This window comes from Hippopotamus amphibius, chromosome 11 (assembly GCF_030028045.1).
Source record: "Hippopotamus amphibius kiboko isolate mHipAmp2 chromosome 11, mHipAmp2.hap2, whole genome shotgun sequence".
NCBI lineage: Eukaryota > Metazoa > Chordata > Mammalia > Artiodactyla > Hippopotamidae > Hippopotamus > Hippopotamus amphibius.
In genome coordinates, this window is record NC_080196.1 from 161,132 (window position 1) to 188,203 (window position 27,072).

Here is a 27,072-nt window from a genome sequence, read left to right on the forward strand (position 1 = left end):
TGCGGACATCTGCTCCGCCGGGGTCGGAGGTCAGGGCCCCCCGGAGATGAGTCACCGGGCCCCCCTCTCTCCGCCGGGCGCGCCTTCTCGGTCTCCGTGGGTGGGGCAGGGCCGCAGGAATGCCCCCGCCCGGCCTACATCGGGCGCGCTGAGAAACCCCAGGCAGGGGCGCCGCCGCGGCCGCGGCCTCGGTGAGCCCCTGATTCACCCAGGCAGTCACGGCGGGGCGGCGCCTGCCGGTAACAGGCCCTGCGCCGCCGCGGGGAAGGCCTGCGGGAGTTTTGGTGCCCGGTCCCGGGGGAGCCTCTGCGCCGCCCGCCCCGCCCCGTCTCGGAACGCACGGCGGCGGGGGCGGGCGCGGGCGCCGAGGGGCCGCGGTCGGTGCGCCGCGTCCCCGAGGCCGGGGCGGGGGGCGAGGAGGGGGGAGGGGGGATGGGGGAGCATGGGGAGGATGGGGGGAGGGAGGATGAGGGATGGGGGGGAGGGAGGATGAGGGATGGGGGGCATGGGGAGGATGGGGGGAGGGAGGATGCGGGGCCGAGGGGGCGGGCGCGGGGCGCCCTGCGGACGCCGGCGGCCGCAGGGGCCCGGGCGCCGCAGGTCCGCGCTGCCCGCCCCGCCCCGCCCCGCCCCGCCCCCAGGGCCCCGCCCCGCCCCGCCCCCAGGGCCCCGCCCCGCCCGCCCGCCCTGCGCGGCCGCCATGGGGAATGGGATGGACAAGGTAACGCGCGCCGCCCCCCGCCGCGCCTCGGGTCCCCGCGCGGGGCTCTCCGGCCGGGGCTCCCGCCGCGCGCCTGCGTCCGCCGGGCCGGGGGGCCGCTTCCGGGCCCGCGGCGCCCACGAGGGGCGGCGGGGCGGGGCCGGCCGAGCCGGGCCCTCCCCCCCGGCCCCGGCTCGGCGCCGCTCGGCGGGAGCCGCGGAGGAGGGTCCCCCGCCGGAGCCGCCTGCCCCGGCCTCTCCCCGCGCACGGAGGGGCCGACAGCGGCCTCGGCCCCGGCCGCCCGCCCGCGCCGCCCCTCCGGCCCCGCGCCCGAGGCCCTGGCGTGGCCGGCGCCTCCCGCCGCGGACGGGCCCGGGTCCAGCGCCCGCGGCCGAGAGCTGCCGGGCGTGCTCCCGCCGGACGCGCGCTCGGGGGCTCTGAGGCCGGGTGCTGCGGGCTGCCAGGAGCGACGGCCGGAACTTAAGTCCTGTCAGGAGCGGTGCCTCCTCACGGGGCCCCGGGACGGCCCTGGGCCGGGGCGGCGTGTCCGCTGCCCGCTCCCCGCGCGCTCGGCTGCCGGCGGGGCGCCTTCCGCCGGGCTGCCAGCGGTCCGGGCGGGTGGAAGGTGCCCACTCACCGCCTCCGCTGCCCCGGCAGGTCAGCTGCCCCGGAGGCTCCGCTTGTGAAGGGCGACGCCGCGGCCCGGCCCGTCTCCCCGGGGGCGGCCGCTGGCCGGAGCGGGGCCCCGCGGGAGGGCTGGCGGGGGGCGGGGGGCGGCCGCGACCGAGGGCGGGGACGGGCGCTCGCTCTCCGTCCCCATCCGCCCCGGCAGCTTCTGCTTTTTAATGAGAACAGAAGAGAAAAGGGGCTTCCTCGAGGTTGCGGGTTCTGTTTCCCTTCCCACTACTTGTGGTCGTACCTCCGCTTTTCCTTGGCTTTTTTCCTGCAGTTTTCCCCACTGGAGGTGTTCGCGCTCCACCTCTTTCAGCATTTAATGCTGTGTTATAACTCAGAGGACATATGTAGGAATGCAGATCTTTTCCCGAGTGTTCGCAATTTCAGGCTTTTCGGCAAAAGCAGTCATATTCATAGCATGATTTTTAGCTTTCAAAGAAAGCACCACATTTCTTGATGAGGTCACGATCCGAACCGTCCTGTGTCGTAAGTAGAGCCACTCTCTCCAGTGTGGAGATGGGGAAACGTACGTACACACAGATTCAGAGCCACCATTAAATCAACGCATGTTTATCGTGTACTTGCTGTCAGCCAGGGGCTGTACCTGTCGAGGGGGCAAGGGGAGGATGCACAGGCAGAGGTCTTTCACAGAACCTTCAGTATAGAAATACAGTCTGACCTATGTATGTAATTTAAAATTTTCTAGTAGCCACATGAAAGAAGTAAAAAGAAACTAATTTTAATACTATATTTTATTTAACTGAACTATGTTGAGAATACTGTTTCAACATTTAACCAATAGATAAAATTACTCACAGAATGGTTTGTATATATTTTGTGCACCAAGTCTTCAAAGTCTGTTGTGTATTTGATACTTAAATCACATCTCATTTAGGAATAGCCACATTTTAAGTACTCAAAGCCACTGTGGCTAATGGCTACTGTAGTGCATGACACGGGGTGTGTGTGTGTGTGTGTGTGTGTGTGTATGTATGTATCTGAGAGAGAGAGAGAGAGAAAACAAACACAAGGTGGGAGGAGTGGAGGCTCCAGAGGATAAGAGAAGCAGTTTCTTAAGAGCCGGGTAAGGAGATGTGAAGAGCGTAGCCTAGAAGGAGCATTCAGTTGAGGTTGGGGTCATGCTGGAGTAAAGATGTTTAAGCTGAGATCTGAAGAATTGCCCAAAGTTGCAAGGTTCTTTAGTGGCAGAGTAGATTGCTGGAAGACAGAAATTAAAAGCCTTAATTAGAATTTGTTCACGTATTAGTGTGTGACTTGGAACTCGGCTTCATTTTCTCTCTAAAAAGAAAAAGAATGGTTGATTTGCAGACCTGGTGGAATTAGTATAAGGTGCTAGCCATAGAAGTGCTTTTCTAAGAACATTTTTAGATAAAAACACAATGCCCTTGGAACTGAAAACTTAATTTGCAGTGTGTGTACCCTGAGGTGCCTGGGACAAGATTTATTTCCAGTCTCACAAAAGTCGGTCATCCTTGGCAAAAGAAAACTTAGGAACTAAGCAATGCGATTCTGTTCTGACTGCTTGGAATACAGCAGTTTCTGTTTCTGCTCTGTGTCCTCACAGAGGATCTTCTCACTAGCACGCCCCAGTCTCGTGTGTGGCAGAATACCGTGCCCCTCGTCGTTAGGTGTCCGCAGCGTGCTACTCAGACAGTGTAAGGGAAAGAGGCATCTGTGCTCTGGCCAATTAAAGGTGATGAGGAAACAGAGAAGAAGATACAGCAGTTGTTATCTATTTTTTTTTTTTTTTTGAGCCTCATGTGATGTCCCTGCAGTTTATAAAATCTGCACCTCACTATATAGCCCTAGGAGGTCAGTCTGTCTTACTCTCTATGCAGATTAGGAAATGAAGACTCTTTAAGCAGCATGACTAAGGTCTTAATGCTAGGAAGTGGCAAAACTGGATTTGGAACCCAGTTCCCACTGATTTCGAAGATGGTAGACGTCTTTTCTTTGAACTAGCATGCCAGCTCATTCCAAGTGATTTCTAAAGACGCTGAAAAATAACCTGAAAAAAGCTCCCTTGAGTCCCAAATTAGTTGCAAAATAGGAAAAGCCATCTCCTCTTTTCCTTCATGTTTGATATGGATGAAGAGGAGGGGGAACGTCAGGCAACTACAACCATTTTTTCATTGTTTTTTGTGCAGTTTCCAAGTAGATCCTCTGAACTGACCAACGTGATAGTCACTAATGAACTTGTGGTGTGCCAAGGCCTGTTTAGAGACGTCACCACATGGAATCACAGCTCCATGAAGCAGGTTCTGCTGTTCTCATTGCTGCTTTACAGATGACCTGGCCAGAGTCACCCATCGGGTGAGGGCAGAGCCTGGACTCCAAGCCAGGTGGCCTGGCTCTGAGCTTCATACAGACATCCCAGCTGTGCTTCTAAGGGCCAGTCTGGCTAGTGTCTATAGTAGGATTAGGTTGAACTGAACAGGCTGCTGTAAGCAAATGCGTTTCTGTGAAGCCTTTGAAAATTCCTCGTTGAGCTGAAGTTCTCTCAAGGGTCTGACGCCAATATCTTTTGGGTGAGGGCCTATAAAGAAAGTTCCTCATTCCCATCTCATTAGTCTCAGGTACTGTAACAACCCATTAAAAACCGAAATCTCCTCTCTGGCCAAGCATTGTGTTAGAGAGATGTGTATATTTTTATCTTGATGAACCTGAAGTGATGATCTAGAAGTGGGCTGACGCATCAGCTTTCTAGGGCCGATTGTGAAGACCCAGGGTTGGTGCAGCGTACGCAGCACACAGCTGCCCAGGCTGGTGGCCTCTTCCTGCCGCACTGCCCGGTTTCCCCTGAGAGCTGCCTACCTGGTGGAAGCGCGTGCTGCCCCAGTGTTTCACGGAAGCTTGCTCATGGCAGGGGGAGGCAAACACTTCAACTGGTGCATCCCTTCTCTACGAGAAGCCCACTGTTGTGCAAGAAAGAGGGGCAGAGCTGTCAGAAAGCCTGATTTGCGGCGTCTGCCACTCTGCGGCTGCGTGGGCATGTTCTTGAACGAGTCGCTCGGAATTGCTGCGCATCCGTCTCCTTATCGCCTTGATTCATGGGATGGTCGTTTGCTTAGCTAGTCTCCTGATTTGTTCTAAAGTGAGTGTAATGTGATCTCCCCCAGTTACTACCCAGATTCTTGGGAGACGCAAATGGAATGTATCAGGAGGCGTTTTTGCAAACTGTGAAGCACAGATACGCACGGCTCTTAGTGTTCTTGGATTTTCCCCATCAATGGTGACAGTGATGACGTTTGCCTTAGATGTGGTTGACACCTGTTTTAGGATGACTCTTTTCTCCTTAGGAAGATAAGGGAGTATAGCTGAGAAAGGAGTAGTGTCCAAGGGCAAAAGAGCAAGGGGAATAACGCCACCCCCCCCCCCACCCCGCCCCAGGCATAGACCGTTCCTCAGCCTGTGCTCTGCTGGCATTTGGGGCTGGATCGTGCTTTGATGGGGGCCCCAGTGGGGGCTTCATGCACCCCAGCCTCCACACACTGGATGCCAGCAGCACTCTCCCCTCCCTGTGGCAGCCAAGAATGTCTCCGGGCACTGCCAGACGTCCCCTGGAGGGTAAAACTACCTCCTGCTGAGAACCACTGGCCTGGGGTTCTCCACTCAGGCTCTCCTGAGGCCTGTGTGCTCTGGAGCTGAGTCAGGATCAGCAGGTGGAAGGAGGCCGAGAAGGGGTAGGAGCACGGTTTTAGTCTGGGACAGGGCTGGAAGGCCAGACGTCCTTGTGCTGTTAGATGCTGCCCTTCCCGCAGGGGCAGCACCAGACGTGCTGCCTTCGTACCGCATTCATCTCTCCATTCACCAGTTCACCAGGTCAGGTCGTTGAGTTCCTGCAGTTGTCAAGGCACCGTACTGGATCCTGTAGTGGGAAATAATGTGGAAGACAAGACCCTGCCGTCCAGACTGGTCACAGGCGGCCTGCAGAGGAGTCCCGCAGAGGGGAGCACGCCGCAGGTGGCGCGGCTGTGGGGCTGATGGACAGAGAGTCCACGCTCGTGGTTTCTGTCTTCTCTGTACCACCCCCTGAATATTTTCTTTTCTCAACATTACAGTTTTATTTCATTTTAAAGAAGCAGATCTGTTCTAAGTGCACACAAGAGTATTCTCAGATTCTTCTTTCATAAATGCAAACTGTTAAGTCCATGGCCAAATGGCATTAAGGAAGTCTGTGACATTTAAACGGTGCAGGAATCCACCAAGGTTTTCCCCATCACCCCGGCTTTGAAACCCAGAAAGTCCTTCCTGACCTGGGAAGAGTTAAGTTCCCCCACCCCATGACCTTGTGCTGCTCTTTGATCAGGAATTTTATCTTTTACATCTGTTTGGGTGGCGTTCTCAGATTCCACTGCATCCTGAAGTGCTAAGAAAAATGCTTAAAGAATAAACTGAAAGTGCTTCCTGTCTTAGAAGTAATGTTGTTTTGTGCCCAAGTGCTTTTTTTGTGGCGAAGGATTTGATTTTGCCCACGTCTTTGTGGTCAGTGTTAGTAGAGTGTGGCTGTGAAGGACGCTGACCAAAGGGAGCCGTCAGTCGTGGTCACAGAGGGCTTCTGCAGGGGAACCTGCGTTCTCTCTCCCGGACAGCGTGTTAACAGAAGACAGGAATCATTTTTGACCAGCAGTGTCAGAGAGGGTTTCCCTTTGTGGTGTGTGGTGTGTTTCATCACCATTTATTCAGTGATGATCTCTTCATGTACCCATCTCTGTGCCTGGCTTTAGGGACACAGCAGGGAACAAGACAGACACAACCCCTGCTTCAGGGTCAATCAAAAAGATAAGCAAACATGAAAAAACTTTAGGTACTGATCAACGCGATGAAGAAAATAAAACAGGGTGATGTGACAGAGGGTGCCAGGGAGTTTGGTGGTCAGGGGAGACCTCCCTGGAAGCTGTCATCTCGTATGAGCTCTATGTGACGAGCAGCCACCCAGGTGGACCATGGGGCAGAAGCGTCCTCCGCAGAGGGAAACACAGTGGTTTCCAAGGGCCAGGGGTGGTTGGGACTGCTTCTCACTTATTCTTTTAAAGCCATAGGACATTCCCACGTTGCATTCACAGACTTTCTCTTTGATCTATCCTTACTTCTCACCATGTGGTGATGACTTCACTCCCCATGTTCTTGCTTCTGGCTTGAGGCACTGTCTCCATGAATTCACTGGTCAGCCACCTTGTCCCAGATGCTCTTCCCTGCCCTCCTCTACGAGCCATGGGCCTGCTGGAAAATTATTTCAACAGCAATATCGGAGACGTCAACCAGTCGGGTTTTTTGAGTTTTAAGTTTGAATTGAGGCTGACTGGTGTAGAAGTTCAAATACTTACAGGCTTTTTATTCTCCCTGAAGACAATGGCCAGTTCTCCAGCCTTCCTTGATCTAGTTTTGTAATTTTGTGTGGAAGAAACTACAGAAACTGGGATTGAGCAATTTGCTTTCTATTTGCAGCCCTTAAAACTGTAGCTTATTCTCCTGGTCTGGAAGATGGAGTTAAAAGTTTGCTGACACAACTCTGTCCTCTCTTTATAACTTAAACATTTGAATGTGTGTAAACTGTGCATCTTTCGTGATGGTCGGTGAGTTTAGACCTCTGTCCTTGCCAGCGCTCTGCTGTCCTTCAGCACCAGCCCCAGAGCCACTGTCCCCAGACAGAAGCCGTCCCAGAGCAGAAAGGGGCAAAGCTTGATCTCTCCAGCCTCACTCACCATGGTTTTCCATCTCCCTCTTCCTTGCTCGGCCCCTCCCACCTGACTCACATGGTCTGTTTGTTCATTCGTTCGCTGAAGAAACGTTTGCTTCAGTATCTACCGATCAGCAGAGAACCCCTCACGTTTAGAGGAGACGTTCACAAAGGCGATGCCGGCAGCGGACAGAGGTCACACGCTGGGTGTCTGGGGGCCGTACTCAGCCTACAGGCGTGTTTTATTCATCACCGGATTGAAAGGTTTTAAAAAATATAGTTGGCAGGATTTGAAAATTGGGCTCTTCTCATAAAACCCAGATGCTGGACATGGGGAGCCTGGCCTGCGCCTCTGCATCGTCACCTAGGCAGGCACGGGGCCGAGGCTGAAGACACAGCAGCTTGCATCCCTGGAGGCCTCTCCTGCCGAGGTGCTGACTTTCTGACGGCTGCTTGGAGCCCTAAGGAGGTTTTAATCTGAAGTCATGTGATCAACGTTGCGCCTTGAAGGAGGGTTGAGGACTCCTTTGGAGGGACAAGTCCGGAGGAGGTAGGGAGGCCTCTAAGAGGCTGTGGCAGTCGTTTGACGGGAGCGGAACAAAGGCGCTGCGCCCGGTTCCCAGAGGCACAGACGAGCTGGGGATCCGTGGAGGAGTGGGCGTCCGTGCCGCCCGAGGCAGTAGGGGTGTCAGAGGAGGGAGGAGGCCCCTGTTGATCCTGCAGTGCCAGTGGTACTGCTCTTGCAGGCGGGTAGGGCTTTGCTAATCTGTGACTTGCTTGAAGGTCTGTGCAGTTCATTTGCACGTGTGTATTTTACCGGGTTCAAAGGCCTACATCAGGGTCTTGGTTGCAAGCAACAGAATCCAAGTGTGGCTGCTTTCGGTAGGATAGGCCAGGAGGCCGGGGAGGCTGGAGAACCAGATTTACGCTACTCTGCCAGGAGCAGATCCTAGAACTGGCCTCATAAGAACATTTCTGTGGCTGCCCCAAGATGCTCCTGCTGCCGCCAGGGGCCCTGCATGTCCTACCAGCCCTGCTGCCCCTGCTGCAAGAATGGATGCTCCGAGGTATCTCTGGCTTCTAGTCTGGAGCAGTGGTGGAGACCTGCTGCACTTATGGCCCATGTCCCTGCTCTAGCAGAAAGGCAAACGGGAGTGGAGATCTTATGTAGTAAGAGCTGGTCTCTGCTTCCCACCAAGACTCCAAAGTGGGGGATGGGGGTTCCCCAGACACAGGAAAGGGCTTCAGAGGCTAGGAAACCAATAAAATAACTGTCAATTACAGAGTTTATAATTTTTCGAACATAACCATGGGATGAGGGACCCCAAGCAGTGAGGATCTCTTCCCTATTTAGAGAGAATATTGGGAGCAGAGCAGATGGTATTTCAAAGTGGAACCAGTTTTGGGGAAAGGGTTTGCCACCAAACATTTCCATCTAGAAAATGACCCAATGAGAATATGACTTTTAAGAATTAATTTTTTTAATTAATTTTTGTTGGCGTATAGTTGCTTTACAATGTTGTGTTAGTTTCTACTGTACATTAATTTGATGAGACAGATAATTTCAGTGGCTACTGCTCTAGCCCATGAGGTTCTGGACGGGGGTCCTTGGCCCCACAGCCAAGGGGCAAGAGCTGTGATGGGACTTGGTAACCCTCTGGGCAGAGGGCAGAGCCCTGGTGGGAGTGGGCTCCACGTTTCTCATTCTGGGTTACTGGAAGAGGGTGACACCATCAAGGGACCAGGAACTGCTAATGGGGGTGGGAGGGCAGTGGAGCGCAGGGAGAGAAGCCACACTGGAGGTGAGTTGCAAAGGGTGGATTCAGGAATCGTGGTTTGAGAGCAGCAGAGCACAGAGATGCGCTCCTCTCATGCGCACATTTTATTTCATTGAAAAATAATATGAAATGTTTTTGCTTATGTTTAGTAAAGAAGGTAGTAGAAGTACAAAAAAGAAAAGCAAAAGGGGGCCATAATCTTTCTCCCAAATAACCCCACCTGACTTTCTGAAAAAACTAAATCGAAGTAATGTGCGTGCAAGATATGGAAAAGTGCAAACAAACATAAAAAAGTGGTCCTTTCAGACCTCCCAGCCCCCGGTGTCCCCTTTACAGAGGTGAGCACAAGAAGGAAGGCATCCTGTTATATTTATCATAATATTTCCCATCATAGTAAATGAAAATACTTCTTTCTAACAGCCCCACACACCCGGCATCTCGGTGGCACTTAACCTGGAGCCCTGAGCACGTGCAGCTGCTGCCCGTCCTCTGTCCTTGCCATCCCCCACTTCACACACGCTCCCAGGAAAGACTGGCCTTCTTTCTCAGGGTTGGCTGTCCCCACCTCTCCCCTACCTGTCCTTCCTCTCTCCCAGCCCACTTCTCTTGGACATCAGGGCCCCTGAATGTCACCGCCTTCTTTTTTTTTTTCTAATTAAGGTTTTTTTTAAGAACTTTTATTGAGATGCAGTTAACATACAATAAACTGCATATGTTTAGAGTGTACAATTTGGTATCTTTTTTCTTATTAGCAACGCATATATGGCAATCCCAACCTCCCAATACATTCCCTCTCAACCCTCCCCGCTTTCCCCACTTGGTGTCCATATGTTTGTTCTCTACATCTGTGTCTCTATTTCTGCCTTGCAAACCGGTTGATTTGTACCATTTTTCTACATTCCGCATATATGTGTTAACATAAGATATTTGTTTTTCTGACTCACTTCACTCTGTATGACAGTCTCTAGGTCCATCCATGTCTCTAAAAATGTCCCAGTTTCATTGCTTTTTACAGCTGAGTAATATTCCACTGTGTATATGTACCACATCTTTTTATCCATTCATCTGTTGATGGACATTTAGGTTGCTTCCATGTCCTGGCTATTGTAAATAGTGCTGCAGTGAACATTGGGGTGCACGTGTCTTTTTGAATTATGGTGTCACCGCCTTCTGAAAGTCCTCGGGGACCCCAGAGTGGTCACGGTGCCTCCTCCTTTCCTAGGCAATCAGCTAGCAAGGGAAGTAGGACACTGGCAGGGCCATGTCTCTCTTGGTCACACTGTATCCCGAGTGTCTGTGTGTGACAGGAACTCAGTAAACCATTCAGCCACTGTAATACATTCTGTGACTTTGGGGAAGCAGACATCCTCCGTCATTGTGTTGTGGTCCTTTGTAACTGTCAGCTGTGTGAACTGGGAGACTTTTGTGGGTCAATGTTATAAAAGAAAAATAATTTTGACGCATTAAAAATGGCAAGGAAGATTTTATTCAAGATCATTACAGGTGAGAAATGGAACTCCACTCCCAGTACAGCAGGGGTAGGTGAGGGAGCGGATGGAAAATCTCTGATGGAACCTGATCAGATGCCAAGGGTGGAGGAAGAGGAGCTTGACTGACACGAAGAGTGGGTGGGGGCTTGACAACTGGCTTAGCAGGATTCTTTGCTAAATCTGGCCGAGGACCAGGCCTTGTGGACAAGGCTCAGAGGAGCCTGAGCAAAGTTCGGTCAGGGAGGACGTCTGTGTCCGCAGCAGCCAAAAGAGCTGGGTGATGATTTTGCCCGTGAGTGTCCAATAAAGAGAGGAGAGACCCTGGACAACCAAGATGACACATGGAAAAGCTCTGTGCAGGCAAGAGCTTCCAGAGAACCTCAGTTTAAGCCCACTCCCAGACGAGCTTGCATTGTTCTTACTTTTTAAAACAGGAATGATGAACTATCTACTCCACCCTTCCTCCACGAGAATCCCAAAGACTGATGATGTTTCAAGAAAGACCTGTCCAGCCTGTTAGCTCCTTGGCAGTGGGTGCTGGGTTTTCCTCTGAGGTGCGGTTTTACATTTCCTGGTTCCAGAGCTAACCCTGCCCGCCTCACTGCTGTGACTTCCGTCAGGGGCGCAGCTGATCCCTCGGTCCCCTGGGGCACTCTCCAAGCCAATTTTGCCTCCCAGCGTATTGAGTCAGGCAAGTGACCACACGTCCGCATGTCCACGTCACTTCTGGATTTTGCCTTTTATTCTGGAGTGATTATTAATAGTACCTCTTTTTATTCTCGCAAGTGTCCCACTTTGGTCGGTTAGTTCTATGGCCCCCCCAGGACAGACGCTAACCCTGGACCTAGTGCTGCTGTGTCCGGGTAGATTCCCCACAGTGACTTTTTAGCGGGCAGCTGGTTGTCAGGAAGATGCTTGAAGTGACGTGTAGGACGTTACTACCTGCTGCTTTCAGCTTTCTTAGTGGGAGTGGAAAAAACAACAGGGAGTGTGAAGCAGGTGGGGCTGAGAGGTGTGTGCGGCGGTGGTGCTGACAGGGGGCTGTCGCCAGGGCACTGCGCGTCACAGTGAAGTGTCGCCAAGTCCAGTACACTGTATGCCCTTGGAAATTCTATCAGGTGGTGTCGCTTCCAAAGCAGTGTCCATATCTGGATTTCAGAATTTCTATACAAAGTATTGGCAGGGCAGGAATCAGCTTCGTATTTTGCAAACTGGAAGGTACTTGTGAGAATTACAGTCACCCCTCCTCGTCTCAGATCCACTGAATCATCCTGTGTGGGGCCTGGGGCTGGGGTCTTCCCAGAAATCTGAATTCCTGACATATTCTGATGGGTAGTCTGGCTTGAGAACCACTGCCTTAGAAGAAATAGATGTTTTGGAGCAAGTGTATGTACTTATTAACTTGCACATTTAGATAGTTCATTCATTCATTTAGCAACTCTGTTGAATGGTAACCACAGGCCAAGCCCTCGGCCAGGAGCTAAGTCTGCAGCCCAGCAGAGGGGACAGACCTCCCGTAGTGAATACCCATGACAGCATCACTGCAAGGGGAGCACGGAAGACAGTGGGCGAGGAAGCAGGGGCCACCCTACACGCAGGGCTCAGGACAGGCCTCCCCAGAGTGTGAGTCGGAGCCGCGGTCCAAAGCAGCTCCGTGGCCTAGCATGTGCAAAGGCCTCAGACAGCAGAGGGCAGGTTTGCTGCAGCTGAGAGAGAAGTGAGGACGTGGGGGGAAAGAGGAGGCGGTAAGGGGACAGCAGACAGGAGGCCTGGAGGGGATGCCGGAGGCACTTGGTTTGGGGCTGGACGCAGAACGCGGTGAACACTGCGAGCCCTGGAGACAAGGATGCCTCGTTGTCCATGCTGTCCATCTGGGAAGGTGCTGGGAGGTGGGTGTGGTGGACACAGGCCTGGGCTGTGCTCCCACCTGGGGGCGGGGGGGGGGGGCCCGCCTCTGTGCCAGATACCATCAGCCTGTAACACTTGTGTCTGGTCTGTCTCCACCTAGATCCTGCCTGGCCTGTATATCGGCAACGTCAAAGGTGAGTTCTCTTTTCTTAATTATTGTGGTAAAATATGCAAACTATTAAAAATGCCATTTTAACCTTTTTAAAAAAGTTCAGTTCGGTGGTATTAAGTACGTTCACACTATTGTGCAACCATCCACAGAACTCTTTCATTTTCCCAACGGAATCCCTGTCTCCACTGGACACTAACTCCCCACCCCTCACCCAGCCCCTGGAAACCACCCTCCTACTTTCTATCTTTGAATCTGACTGCTCTGGGGACCTGGTACCACTCCCTAGAGTGGAATCATGCAGTATCTGTCCCTTTGTGACTGGCTTATTTCACTGAGCACAAGGTTGATTCACTGTTGGGGCCTGTGTCAGAATTTCCTTCCTGTTTAAGGCTGAATAACATTCCATTGTGTGGATAAACCACACTGTTTTATCCATCATCTGTGGATGGACACTTGGGCTGCTTCCACCAGTGTGAGTTCACTGTTTTAAAGATCGCCTTTAGGCTCGTTGCACGATAGACACGCATACAAAGTCTGGTCTGGACGTGGCCACCGGCGTGCCCTTGTCCTTGTGCCCCGGTGCCTTGGCCAGTGGCCGGCAGAGTGGCGTGGAGCCCTGTAGGTCCCACCTTGACCTCTGACCTTCAATTTAACTCTGCACGCTTGCCGGAGCTATGTTATCAGAAGGAGGCGGCGGCCGTGTGACTTCATAATCACCGTCACCCCTTTTGTTTCCTAGTTGTTAGTACATTTTCAGAAGCCTATTGTTCAGTCACCTGGGGAAAACAAGCGGCGGCTTGATCTCTAGCAGACTGTCGTCTCCGGCGCTGACTTTTCTGCTTACACATTTCTCTGCGGCTTGTTCAATATTGGCCGACATGCTGTCAGCTATTGACTGTATTTTTAGCTCGTTTGTCTCCAGATGCTCTGTAGACACGAAGGTGAGTAGAAACCCACAGAGAAAGTGCATGCAGAGGGGAGGGGTCGGTCCCCACACCCTGAGGCGTCATGAGGCGTTTGAGCGTGTGTGAGGGAGAGCCGCTTCCCTCGCGCTGGAGACCAGTCGTGCTTCATCCAGGCCCAGGTCCAGGACACGTGCAGGAGCAAGTCTGCCCCGTTGGGGGAGAGGCCGCTCCTCACCACGCCTCCCTCCCCGGACATGCAGAACACACTCCTCTCTGTTTCTGGTTGTTGCTCGCATCTGCGAGGTCCGGTTCACATGGATTGTTGAACGTCTCAGCCTGATGTTCATTTCCTCTCCCCACTGGGCTCCGGGGGCAGCTAACTGGCCTCAAAGAGAGTTCAGCACAGTGAGCTGACAGCTGCTGATTGCTGCTAGAACATGTTAAAAATAGTCCTGGAGTTCCTAAATTAGTAAGCTCTGTAGTTCTGAAAAGGCGGCGAGTGCTTTGTGGCAGGTAGATGGGTGGTGCTGGGATGCACGAGCACCTTCGTGGCTCTTCAGTGAGTTATTACGAGTGCTCTCATGGCGAGAGGGGAGCGTCTTTGTGTTTGAAAACAGAACAGAATTTAGGATACATTCTTGGAAGTTAATTGCTGGGTGAGTATTTTTACAAGTCAAAAATTGTGATAAATACCGACCAAATTCGATACTTCTGCCGACAGCCTGCAGCTCGGCCGCAGGTGGTGCGGCGCTGCTGCTCTCAGACCTCGGGCTGAGCAGCAAAGGACTAAGTTCTCCTCCGGTTTCTCATCAGGGAGGGGGCTTGTGCACGTGCCTGTGGGCGCGCTGATGACCCCACGGCCAAGCGTCCAGCTGCATTCGCACTCGGTACCACGTGCCCTTGGCCCTGGGCAGCTGTCCGCCAATAACCTGTAGTCCTGAAGAATAGATGTTAGCATCCAATACTGTTGGCTGAGAACGTATGCAGGTACACGGGTGGACGGAGGCTGTGCTTACGGGACCGAGTAATCCCAAGGTGGCGTGTGCGTGCGGACGGTGCCGCCACAGGATGGAAAGGCGCGCAGGGCAGGGGGGGCCGAAGCATCTCCAGGAGTCACTTCTGTTTGCTTTGGGGCCCCCCAGTCAGTTTTCTCATTTGTGGTATCAAGGGTGGTTGTATTCAAAAACAAATAAGTGTATCCCCGAACCACCGTTTTTGTGTTGTTTATCTTAATCCATGTTAGAAACGTATGTTTACGGGGTGATGAAAATATTCTAAAGTTGGATTGTGATGATGGTTAAACATTTCTGAATATACTAAAAACCACTGAACGGTACACTTTAAGAGGATGAATTTTACAGTATGTGAATTATATCAATAACACTGTTTTTTTAAAAAAGGAAAAGTGTATATTTAAACAATTATTATCTTTAAAATTCAAGTCTTGGGTGGAGTCAGAATCTGGACGGTCCTGGCCTAGACTGTCTCGTGCCTGCTCTGGACAACCACCGCACCCCCATGCCACCAGCTGCTCCCACCGCCTCTCCCGCCTTGGCTGCCCGACCTTGTCTGGGCACCAGAGCTCAGCTTGACCTTGTTTCATTACTTGTCTAGAAGGTACATACCGGTGGTGATTGGAGAAATCACATTTTGGTGGCAATGGGGGGGCTGGCTGCCGGTGGGACCCTAAATAATTCCAGGTCCTGCTGAATTCAAAGCTCACCGAGGTCACAACTTGGGATAGTTCGGGGCGGGTTGGGAGCTGGGATACGTCATGAGATGGATGTAGAGACTGCTTGAGGTGGTTGGAGCAATTAAGAGAGTCTTAAAATAAAACGGACAATTTAATATTACTTTTAAAGGTTATTTTTTTTGACTGTAAAAGTGTTATATGCTTATTGAGGATGTTCAGAATGGTGCTTCTTGGTTTCTGCTTAATCACCAAGGCTTATTAGAAATGCAGGTTCCCAGCCCTGCCATCGACCTTGAACTCAGTTGGAGCCCAGGAATCTGCCTTTAAAAAAAAAAAAAAAAAGCAGGTAGTTCATAGCCATGTTGAATTTTTACAGCCACCTGTGTTGAATACACACCAGAAAAACTATAAAGAAGAAAAAATTTAAAGCAGTTGTAATTCCATCTCTTCAAGATGATCGCTCTCTGGGCTGAGTCCTCACAGCCGCTTTCCCCACTGTGTGTGTTTGTCTTTATGTGTTTCACAAATTGGGTTTATATTGTATGGATGGTTTGGTACCTGCTCCCGTTCTTCCGCGCTTAATACTGTCTCCTGAGCATTTTTCCATGTCGTTAGTATTCTCCAGAAACAGAAATAATTAAACATTTGATTTTCAGTCCATTTTACCCTGTATCATTTTAAAAAGCTTGTCCCAGGCCAGAACAGGGGCGTAGGAGGCGAGGAGGTCCTTGTTTCTTGCCGGACCCTGTCTTGTAGCTTAGCAGAAGGTCCAACTTGAGGGGATTTATATCCACTTTCCTCTACAGGTAGGATCACTGGAAGGGAATGTAATTCTGGAGTCTCCTTAGTTTCATATGCAGATAATTTAATAGCCAACGGATAACTTATGGACTATTTTGTCTGGAATTTCCAGAAAGTGTTCCATTTTCAGTTTTGCCGTAAAGTGAATGTAGGTGTTATAAACCACAGCTTCTCTGTGTCTGGACCCAGGCTCTGCTGTCTGACGTCAGGGTTGATTAGTCTCTGGCAGGTTCCTGTATCTCACATAGTAAGTTGTTTTTCTGTATTTAATTTTAACTTAGATTACTAATCATTAAGAGGTCATTAAAAAATTTGAAACGTCTTTCTTGTCACATGTTTCCTGTGAAAGACTAACCTAAGCATCCGCAGCTTACCAAGCATCGACTACAGAATGACTTCCCAGCCTCACTTCTTTTGAACAGCAGCAATCATAATTATAATGTTTATTAATCTAAATACATTTCAAGTTTTATACAACCACTTTGTATCAAAGGATGTGCCAATCAGAAATAAACTTACTTATCTGCAGAATACCTAAAAGCAATAACCCTAGATTCCCTGGGTCTAGATTATTCTGGTCTAGTCCGTTATGAATTTTTACGAAAGAAATATGCAAGTCATTTTATTTTGTGTTTCTTCCCGGCTAAACTTAAGGAGTAACTCACTTGCAGAAAGTATTAAAATGTCCTCCTCTTTCTTCTATGACAGATGCCAGAGATGCAGAGCAACTGAGCAGGAACAAAGTGACGCACGTTCTGTCCGTGCATGACAGCGCCAGGCCCATGCTGGAGGTAGGAGAGAGCTGAGCTGCACACGTGTCCAGGGGCGTCGGGGAAGCGGCCGTGTTCTCTCCAGCACCAGGGTGCTCCTGTGTCGCTGGCGACGCTCATCTTGCGTGCTGGCCGTAGCGGTGCCTGTGCTCCGTCCGTGACATGGCAGGAGAGTGCCTTCTTTCTCTGATTGTCCTCCTGTTACATTGCTAGCTGGGCTTTCTTGGCTAAATGCCAAAGAACAAGTGGATGCTGAGGTTCCCTTTGGATTTTAAGGACACTTAAAACCCATTTTCATTCCTTTCAAAATTATCTCCTGTTTTAGAATCCAAAAGACTTCAGTATGCTCATTTCCTGATTTTTTTCCATTTAAGCTCCATTATCCACTGTCTGCATTTAGGAAAAAAATGCAGTGGAGGATACATTGTCCCCAGAGATTTTCCGGGGCTTCTCTGCAGACTGTCAGTACAGCAGCTGTTGTTGTGTGTTGGGTTTTAAAGTAAACAGGGTGTGTCTGCCTGTACACTAATTCCAGAAACATCTTCAATTTTACCTTAATGGAGGGTCTGAGCTGCTGACCGGGAGCAGCTGATTCTGTTTGTCGGCCTCCATGGCAGAGCACGAGCTGCCTCTGTTTAGGAAGTAACGCGAGTGTGGTTGTGATGTGTGTGTTCCCTTATTTTAGGGTGGGGTGTTGGAGAGGGAGGTGCGGCTTGTTCTGAAAGAGATAATCCTAGTTCAAGCATTTTTCACTTAAATTCATGTTATAAAGAGTAGGTAATATATTTTTATTTCAGTTTCGTCTATTTTACTTGGCCATTAGAGCTGCTAGATTTCAGTCAGTGTCAAAAAATGAGAACATAGAGTAATGAGTGATTCTATTGACATCACCATACAGAGCATCAGAGGAGGTGAACAAACCTCTCTTCCTTTCTCCACATTTTCTAGCTTGCACTTCCCTCTGTTGTTTTAGCTCATGCTTTTTGTTGAGGTGCTGCAATTTGTGCTGCAACATGATTTTACTGGAAACAACAACAACAAAACATCGTTTTTTTGCAGCCTAACATTTCCCTTGAAAATTGCTACTCCACTTTTCATGTGTCAACAATAGTTTATATTAAACATATAGCCAAGCTACGGCCTAGATGATAAGTTAAATGTAAACTGGTCATGATTGACTTCCTCTTGAATCACAAGATGAGGCTTGAGGTTTCCTTTATTTTAATAAATTGCATAGACATCCTCCCCACCGTCAGCCTCCAGGCCACCTCGCAAAGTTGTGCCCCGCTCGGCACAGCAAGTCGTCAACGTAGGAACGTGGCCCCGAAATCTGTCCACACTGTAGCTTCTGTCCAGATACCAGATCTTCAGGTCTTGTCTGTCCCACCTCCCCATTTTACACATGGAAACAAGGGCTGGAGAGTCAAACGGGTGGGATTGTAACCCAGTGTAAAGAGACCACTGTTTGCGTAAAAGTCCCAGAGCTCTGGGCCAACCGTGTCTCCATCCGCGATGTACCACGTATCCCTTTTTTAATTCCCTGTAAGAAGAAAGAGCCCCTGTGGCTTTTCCCCATGAGACTGCTTTTATTTGGCGATGTCCTGTTTCAGTCTTTGGGTGCTATTATTACCTTGCTTAATAATAAGTACTTTCCTGTGATTTCGTATTTATTAAGGGTTAGACCTCGGTTTTATAGCATAACATGGTTTAATGTTGTCCCTCTTACTTTATTCATTTTTAACTTCACAAGTAATTCATGGGTATGTTCTTATTTTAAAAATTAAAACAATAGGTTGTCTGATTGCACAAGTGGGGAAAATGAGGCATGGCAAGTTATTTGGATGGGCGTGCTCGCCTTAAGTGCTTGGGCTCGAGGAAGTTCGCCAGGGTCACAGACGTTCCAGACCTTTGTTTTGCCTCTGCCTGGTGCATACATTTCAAACCCAGGTCCAGAAGCCGTAATTTCACCTGGCCTGAGATGAGTCAGGGAAACTAGCTCTCTGGAGTCTGTAGGGAGTTGATGGACGGATTTTATCTTTCAGCGGCTCCTTGTTACGCTGGCCCTGATCCTTGGAGGGAAGCAGGGCAGGGATGAGGTGAGAGGGCAGATCGTGTACAGGGCCCTGATAAAGGGGGCAGGGATAAGAGGCAGGAGAGGGGAGAGCTGGCACCTCCTTCCCTTTCTGAGATCTTCAACGCTGTGCGTGTTTATCCCACTGGCATTAACTCTCTGGGCAGCCCTGGGCTGGGGAGGCAGACACTGCCTGAAGTTGAAAGGGTTCCGTCTTGTCACATCCACGCGGGAGTACTGTGAGCCTCGCTGCCCTGCCTGGCACTGTAGGTGCTTCTCTGGTGGGTGAGATGAGGCTTGTTTATCCTCTGAACCCTGGAGCAAGGCCGTCAGCAGGGGGAAGGAGGCCCAGGGCTCCAATTACTGTCTCTTCAGAAGAGTATCTGAGGGTGAGATCTTCCGGAATAGTCTTAGAGGCTTGGCTCACTGAGTCAGCTCCAGACTAACATCTGAGATTCTCAGGAGCTCTGATCCATTTCTGTGCCTACTGCTCTTTGTCTGATATAGAAATCCCAGCTGAACAGGCTGCCAGAGGTCACCTGCCTGACTCCGCCCCTGTGTGGACAGGAAGCTGAAATTCTCCCACAGCTGGGGTAGATAGCTTGATGGAAACCTGCATCTTCTCTCCCAGGCCAGAGATTTTCCCAGAATGCTTCACTGCTGTGGTCCTCTTCTAGCATGACTGCTGCTTCTGATTTTGCTGGCAGTATTAGTAGATATTGAGTCAGCTTTGGAACGGTTGTAGCATTTGTCCCCTTACTGGCAGTGTATCAAAATACCTGTTTCCCCATACCATCACCAGCACGGAGTTTTGCTCTTCTTTCTTTTCATTAACAATATTTTGTTTTGTTTTAGTTTCTGTGAGTGCCTTCCTCACACTGTCGAGTCCCCTTGTTCAGACAATTCTTCCATATGAAGGCAGGGAGTTGATGGTTTACTCTTGAGCTCCTGCTACATGCAGGGCCCTGGGACAGTGCTGGAGATAAAGTGAATCCCAGTGTCTGCCACGGTGAAGCCCTCAGTGAATAAACACACGCTCACTCTTTTCTACACATTAATAATAATTAAGTCAGGCTCAGGGCAGGAACCACTCAGCGAACAAGGACCCTCCTCTACCATGTCAGCCTGGAGGCATGTGCAGTGCTAGGCATTTGGCTGGGGCTTTGGAGACAACTGGGGATTTGGAGAATCTGGTTGGTGCCGTTCTGGTTGGTAAAATGCCAAGACATGACCTCTGGTGGGGCCCTGACTCCACGGGGTCACATCAGTCCTGCCCATCCCCCGCGGACCCTGGAGCCCAGCCAGGAGGATGGCAGTGTTCTGGTTCCTTGGTAGCATAACCAGACCTGGTAGCCTACACACATCACCTGCTAGCAAGTGGCAGAGCCTGGGGAGAGACCATTGCCACATAGATTAATTTCAAAGCGCAAAGCTGTAATTATAACGTTTAAGGGGGAAAACCCCCTTCCTCTGATTCCACGCTGTGGACTGGGTGGAGGAGTGGCCTGCGTTTGCTGAAAGTGTTTCCTTATTTGTGAGCTGTGTCTTCAGTGCCTACTGGTTGCCCGAGATTCGAGGGCTGGTGAAATCTCCTGTCACAAAGACAGTGCTTTTTCAAATCAGAAACCCCGTGTTGTTTGTAGGTGCTGAGGAAGTACTATTGAGCAATGAAAGGCTTCTCCCTTCCCCTGAAAAAGAACCAGAACTCTGTCTTTCTAGGGTAAAAATTTCAGTGTTTGTTTCATTTTTCATGTTGGGTGTTTAACCAGAGCACCTGCAGGAAACAGAACTATTTTTCACTATTAACAAAAATGCTTTAAAAAGTATTCGCATTCCTTCATTGGGCTAATAATACAAAGAATTTAATTTTTAAATGATTTATATTTTAGGATTAAATAGAAAAAAATACTTTATATACATATATTCAAATCAGGGCTTGGTGTGCACGCCAGATCGATTTTTTGAGCTTGAGTTCGGCTTGGATAGTCTTCCCCTTTTAAGTTGTGACTTTTGTATTTTGAACCATTTAAGCATTTGTTTTTGATTTTGTTTTCAAGAATAGCTTATTTTCATAGGCCAGCATTTGTTCCTAGTGATTCTGTTTTATATTTCCTTTAACACTGAAGACTTTTTTTTTGAGGTATCCAGCCCCAGAATTTAATTTTGTTAGTTTTGTTTGTAGCTGACCACGTCTCCTGGTTCTGATACTTACTGTTATCTGTGTGTCAGTATGTACAGGTGTGTATCTCCCAGAGCTTCCCAGTCTGTTTGGACGGTGATGCTGAGAGCCTGAGGGGCTCCTGGAGGGACCTCAGTCCCCCTACGACACGTCTGTCTAGTGACCCACCCTGTTTCTCACCCTCAAAAGTTTTGTTGGCTTCCCAAATGTAAAACAAGCCCAACCCAAGCTGTGAAATGGCATTTGACGTCTCAGAAACTGTGCTTCTGTGTCCCCTTCTTTCCTCCACCTTCTCCTGCTCGCCCAAGTCCTACCCTTTTTCCTATAACATTTATAATTTACATTCGTTGTTGGGTCCTGAGTTGTCACGCTCTGTGACACACTCCGCGGGTCACTGAATGGCTATCTAACCTCCGTCGGATGGTCTAGCTGCTCGTCGCCTCCCGCTGGCGTCCTGAGCTGGGCTTAGGCCACCGTGGGCAGTGGATTTCTGCCACGTTGGATTCTTGGTCTCCCCAGCACGCAGCCTGGGTCTGGTTCTGCAGACACCTGCTGACAAACTCACGGCCAAGTGCATTTCAGCCCCACTCCCAAGTAAGAAGCCATGTCTTTGGTCATTTGGGGCTGACTTCAGGGTGTGGAAGAAAAGTGATGTCGAGACTGACGTCCTGACCACCAGGGATCTGTGAGGCCAGAGGTCTGTGAAGGCAGCGAGCCCCCTGCACACCCCCCACCGGCAGGGCGCCTGGGCAGCTGCAGGCACTCTGCCGCTCACAGCTGCAGTGCCCTCCAGTTCAGAATTACCTCTTACTAAGTTTCTCACCTACAACCAAGCGACTCTTCTGTGACTTGCGGGCTGATCTCTCAGCAGTCCTTCAGGTGCCTTTGGTCTGCCGTGGAAGCCTGGTCCTGTAAGGACAGTATGATCTTAGCCATTAAAAGAAGACTTGCCACAGCCAAGGCAGCTCAGGGTGGGAGCAGGCTTGGCTGAGACACCATCTCAGATCTCAGGAGCCTGTGGCCAGATCATGAAAAGCTGAGAGGACTTTCCAGGCACCGGGGCCCTTGTTCTGACTCATCAGGGAGACCTTGGTAACCTCGTCCTCCTCTGGAGGCTTCACAGGCAGACCCAGCTCTGCCTTTCTACCTGCCTGATGACCATGTCAGCTCAGCTCTCAGGATCCCGAGGCCCCTCCTGTCCATGACCTTCAGGTCACAGGAGCTATTGGCCACATTTCTCCTGGCACGAGGAAGAGCACTGCTGAAAGCCACACACCTCATCCCGTACACACAGGTGCGGGCACGGAGGCTCACTGCAGCTCTGTCTGTAATGCAGAACATCGGAGCCAACCCACATATTCAGCGAAAGGTTACCTGTCCGTTGTGATACATCTGTATAAAAGAAATACTCTGCAGCAGTTCAAAAAGAAGAGAACGGCTGACATGTGTGCACAGGAAAAGATTAATAGCAAAAGAAGCACGTTGTAGATGAATATCCACAATGTGATCCCATTTATGTAAAGTTACACATCAATATTGTATTCTTGTATGTACATATAAGTGTGTAAATGCACAGATAAGAGTTTGAAAGGACCACATCAGACTCCTAGGAATGGTAAAGAGGAGTGGGATAGGAGAAGAGGGTGGGAAGGATGTTTCACTTTTTTCTCTGTTTTCTACAATGGGAGTATCTTCATGGTATCTTTCTGGATGAAGAGAGGTAGGGAAGGAAGGTAAGCAGGTGGCCACACTCTTGGTGTCTGTAGTGGTGACAGGTCGATTGCATTTGGATGTTGAGGCTTCGCAGTGTTTGGTGACAGTGTTTCCCATAGGTTCACATGTGATATGTGACCTCAGACGTGATACACGCTTGTCATCCATGGTCAGCGGCTGCAGAGCATCTCCTTTAGTTGTCTTAATCTTCAAAGGGAGAAGATAGTCCGTGACACAACTTTCAACTATATACATTTTATTTTCAATATCAGTTATGTTCCACTTCTGTTGGATTGTTTCAGTTAAAGGAGTTTACGTCCTTTTTTAGGATTCACAGATCCCCTAGTGTTACAGCTTGAAGCACTGGGCAAGATTTCCTGATGGGATTGGCCGGTGCGGATGAGTTCTGTTACTTTACGGACATTACGAAAACCACCACACTGTCATAATTGCTGACGAGATCCAGGGCCTTTGAAAGCAAATCATTGTTCAACCTGGGATCGTTCTCGGGTTGACAGTTGTTTCCACCTCTCTGGTAAAGTCTTTGAGTATCAGTGGCACCTCCTGTACCAAAGGTTTGCAGCTTTCATGTTGAGGTAAATTTGTTTGAAGCCAACCCCAGACCTAAATAGAAATGACTCAAATAGAAATGATTATGGTAGGTATCGAAAACTGTCAAGTAATCGCTCTTTCTTGAATCCAGCTGTGTCTGAGTTCCCTGTGTGTGGGCAGTCAAGTGCAGAGAAGGCAGCTTCCCCCAGCTGCTGACCTCCTGTGACAAACGGAGTTCTAAAAAAGCCCGAATCCCAGCACGGGTGGGCCCGAGAGGCCGAAATCGTCGAGGCCTGTGTTGGTTCCAGAGAGGAGAGCAGTGCTTCTTGTCTCCAAGTGAGAGAGATGTGGTAACCTCCTGTTGCCGGCTCCCTGGAGCTCCCTGCACTTCAGCTGTGGTCATTCTCTCCAGGTCTCACACTTACTGACCAGCCCCTCCACGTAACTGGAGACTTCTGCAAAATACTCTTCTCCCTAGACTTTTCCTTTTGGTCAAATCCCAGTTTCCTGAGTGCCTCCTGCTGAGCCCCTGTCTCCTCCCCCTTCTCTGGACCCACCCGTGCAGTCAGGTCCTGAGCACGTGTGCCTGGCGCTGCTCCCAGAGGGGGCTCGCCTAGGTCGGACCCCTCCCCGCCCTCAACAGGGAATATGCCAGTGGCAGGATGTGCCGGGACTCCCAAACCCAGGTCTCAGGAGGAGCGTGTTAGGGGCGTGGCCCCTGCCCTGCGCTCTGGCTGGAATGGCAGGGACTCCCTGCAGCAGGATTGCCTGTAAGGGCTGGAGCACAAGACCTGCATGGCAGTTGGTCTGTTTGTAGGAGATCCTTGTGCCCGTGGTCTGGGGGTTGGGGAGGACTCTGTGAAGAGGAGTGTTGAGGCAGCCGCGCAGGACTGGTTTGTCTGGTTCCGTGGGGAGGTGTGTCTCAAGTAGGACCAACCCTTCCGCACTGGTCAGGAAGGGGGAAATAAGCCCTGGGGCCGTAGGACACGTGTGGATGTCGGCCGGTTACTGCGTGGAGAGGTGGTCGGCGTGGGGGGTGAGGGTGGTGCCGTCTTCAGTTCTCCTTTTGGCTAAATGGGGAGTTATTCCTCCAGATTCAGCAAGTGTTAACTGAGTACCTACCTTGTAGCAGGGACTGGGGATAAAATACAAAGAGAAGTAAGATGTGGCCCAGCGCTGAGAAGAGACAGGCATGGACATCCTTAAACGGCGCAGAGCTGCGAATGCACGACAGAGCTGAGGGGCCTGGGGCACCATCCCCACTGGGTCAGCCTGGCCTCGCCACAGAGCTGGCCCTGTGCAGCGACCCTGAAGGCGAAGAGGGTCTGCTGGACAGTGGTGGTGAGGAGTGGCGGTTGGCGTGGGGCACGGGGTTCTGGGGGAGGGCAGCACGTGCGTGCTGGGGCCCCCGAGGGCTCAGCAGGGAGCCAGACTGGAGGCGGGGGTGGAGGGGAGATGAGGAGGGGTTCTGGTGTCGAGCAAAGCAGTCTGCGCTTCATCTTGTGTGAAGCAGAGACTCAGCAAAGATTTATGGACAAAGCCAAGTGACACAGTCACATTTCTTTTCCAGGATGCTGACTAGGGGATGGGATGGAGTAAGGAAGACAGATACCAAGAAAGCTGCTGGGAAGCTCAGAAATCCTGAGGGTTTGAGCCGGGACACTGGGAAGTGGAAGAGTCATTTCCACAAAGTGACACAGCAGGATTGGAAATCAAAGGGTGGGAAAAGGTTCTATAGCAATCATGAACCAAAAGAAAGGTGGCAAAGTAATAATTTTATCAGACAAAATAGAATTCTTATGGGCACCTTATAAAACAGCTTCAAAATACAGAAAGCCATTTCTCAGGTGGAATGAACAGGAATTGTTTACTGGTTGGATGGGGGGAGTGGAGAAGCAAGGGTGGAGGTCGGGACGCCTGGGGTCACATCTTGATGGGCCGAAAGGACAGCTGTGCCCCCAGTGGAGATGAGTGCTCCAGGAGGTGGAGGATGTGTTGAAAAGAACTAGGTTCAGTTCTGGGCAGGATGCTCTTGCGAAGTTCCCAGGTGTGTGGAAATACAGGTCCAGGGCTCAGGAGAGAGGCCTGGGCCGACGAGGAAGACCCGCGAAAGGGTAGACCTGTAGCTGAGCCATCAGGGTCGAACACAACTACGAAAGAAAAGGCTGCTACAGCATGACTGGGAGACTCGGAGATGACCAGAGTCCTGGGAGGGGGACGCGTCTGGCTTTTGCTTGACGTTGTGACACAAGGATCAAAGCCTGTATATCACACATGGTCCCGCCGGTCATCGTGAGCCTGATGTGAGATGGCTGCATCTGGATTATTGTTCTGCAGGCCACCGTCTTGGTGGTTCTGGTGAGTCTCAGCTCTCCCAAGCACAGTCCTTGGGGTCCTCCGGGGCACCCCGGGACGCAGAGGAGTGGGAGGGGAGGCGTGTGGGGGCCACGTCCTGCAGCTCCTTGGCTGTCAACCCTCAGCAAGAAGGCTCTCGTGCGTGGCTGTGTCAGCTGCTGTGGAACCTAGAAGTGGGGTGGGAGCGAGCAGGGGGCCTAGGAGCAAATCTGGAAGGCGTTCACAGGGGTGCGGTTCTGCGAAGGAGTTTAAAAGGGAAGAGCAGCCTAGTGTGGAGGCAACGCCAAGAAGAGTCCAGCACATCCCCTAAATATGAACGAGTTCTGTTCTGAGAGCAGGTTCGTAAGTCCAATGTGTTCGTTAAGTCCAACACAGTTATCCTAGGTACCCAACTAACACAGCTGGCTATATAGTACTGTCCTGTAATAGGTTTGTAATACTTTTTGCACAAATAATACATAAAAAGCAAACACAAAAAATAAAGAAACCATTTTTAGTATTACAGTACAGTACTTTGAAAAGTCCGGTAGTCCAGTACAGCAGCGGGCACACAGGGCGGCGGCGCGTGCACAGGTGAGAAGAGCTGTTGCCTGGAGGAGGGAGAGCAGGTGGGAGACGGGAGAGCTGAGGGATTGTCAGCAACGGGAGGTGGAGGGCGAGCAGCGGAGCCCCTCACGCCTGGTGCTGGTGGAACGCACATTCGCGTCTTTGAAAATTCACAGCTTGAGGGGGACGTACTCACGGAGGGGACGGTAAACGTGTTTCTGGTTCCAGGTCAGGAGAGCGGGCGTGTGGCTACAGACCAGCAGGAGCCCCACGCATCGTGGTGGCGATGGTGGCGGACGCCGAGGCCACGGGTACCAGAGGGGCTACAGGCTCCTTGGGTGAAGGGCCTTCGAGGCTGTAGTCAGAAGTTGGAATGAGAAGTTAAAGGTGGTTAGTTGGTTAAGACCCAAGGCAGAGTGAAACGGTAGTATGGGTGCCATTGTTTTTGGCCACGAGAAAAATAATGATTTAAATGTAGCTTGGTTTACTGAAGACAGGTTTGAGCAAATGTGCCATTTTCGGGAGCTCCTACGGTTCATTACCGGGTAGGCACCGGCGGTGGCTCCTGTGCCTACCACACCTGCGAGGGAGGTGGCGAACCTGACGGCAGAGGCTTGGTGAAGCAACCATACCGGCGAGCGTCATCGCCTCCCTGCTGCCGAGGCCCTGCCCTCCCCTAAGCGTGCTCTGACTCCCGGGCTGTCTCGGAGCCTTTGCGTGTGTGCCAGAGCAGAGGCTGGCGTCAGGCCCCAGGTCTGGGTGGAGAAATTTCTCCGTCCTTGCAGTTATCACCACGAGGAGCACAGGTGACCTTTCAACATTCATAACGGAGCTGGGTGTCTCCCAGCCGGCTCTGCCTTCTCTTCCAAGGGAAAACCACCCTTGGATGCGTGGTGAGGGTGGGGTCTGGCTGACGGAAGGGACATGGATGTTTCTGGAAGCTGAGTGGGAGCCCCTCCTCCTGAGGGCCGCCTGTGGACATGCTTGGCTGCTTCTCAGGCTTTGTCCCAAGTAAAGGAAGACTGTCCGTAGAGCCACAGCCGGAGCCGAAGGAGAGGCCGCCCCGCAGCCTTCCGTGGCAGCAGAGGGACGCTTCCCTGACGTGTGAAATCACCTGAGAGGC

At 51.2% G+C, this 27,072-nt stretch overlaps 1 protein-coding gene across 8 annotated transcripts in view; it reads left to right on the plus strand.

The window, feature by feature from the left end:
• The first annotated feature begins 666 nt into the window (after window positions 1-666).
• DUSP22 (dual specificity phosphatase 22) overlaps window positions 667-27,072 on the plus strand; it is a 63,846-nt gene continuing 37,440 nt past the window's right edge. For 2 of the 8 annotated variants that reach the window (XR_009048020.1, XM_057699151.1), the window contains exons 1-3: window positions 12,052-12,233; window positions 12,353-12,386; window positions 16,472-16,554. Coding sequence is in view for 5 of the 8 variants with exons in the window: in XM_057699151.1 (XP_057555134.1) it covers window positions 12,123-12,233; window positions 12,353-12,386; window positions 16,472-16,554 (228 nt within the window). In the remaining 3 variants the exon portion in view is untranslated. Of the gene's footprint in view, window positions 722-7,397; window positions 7,627-12,048; window positions 12,234-12,352; window positions 12,387-16,471; window positions 16,555-27,072 lie in introns of those variants that run through there. The other 6 variants (XM_057699150.1, XM_057699153.1, XM_057699148.1 and 3 more) reach the window with 6 other exon arrangements.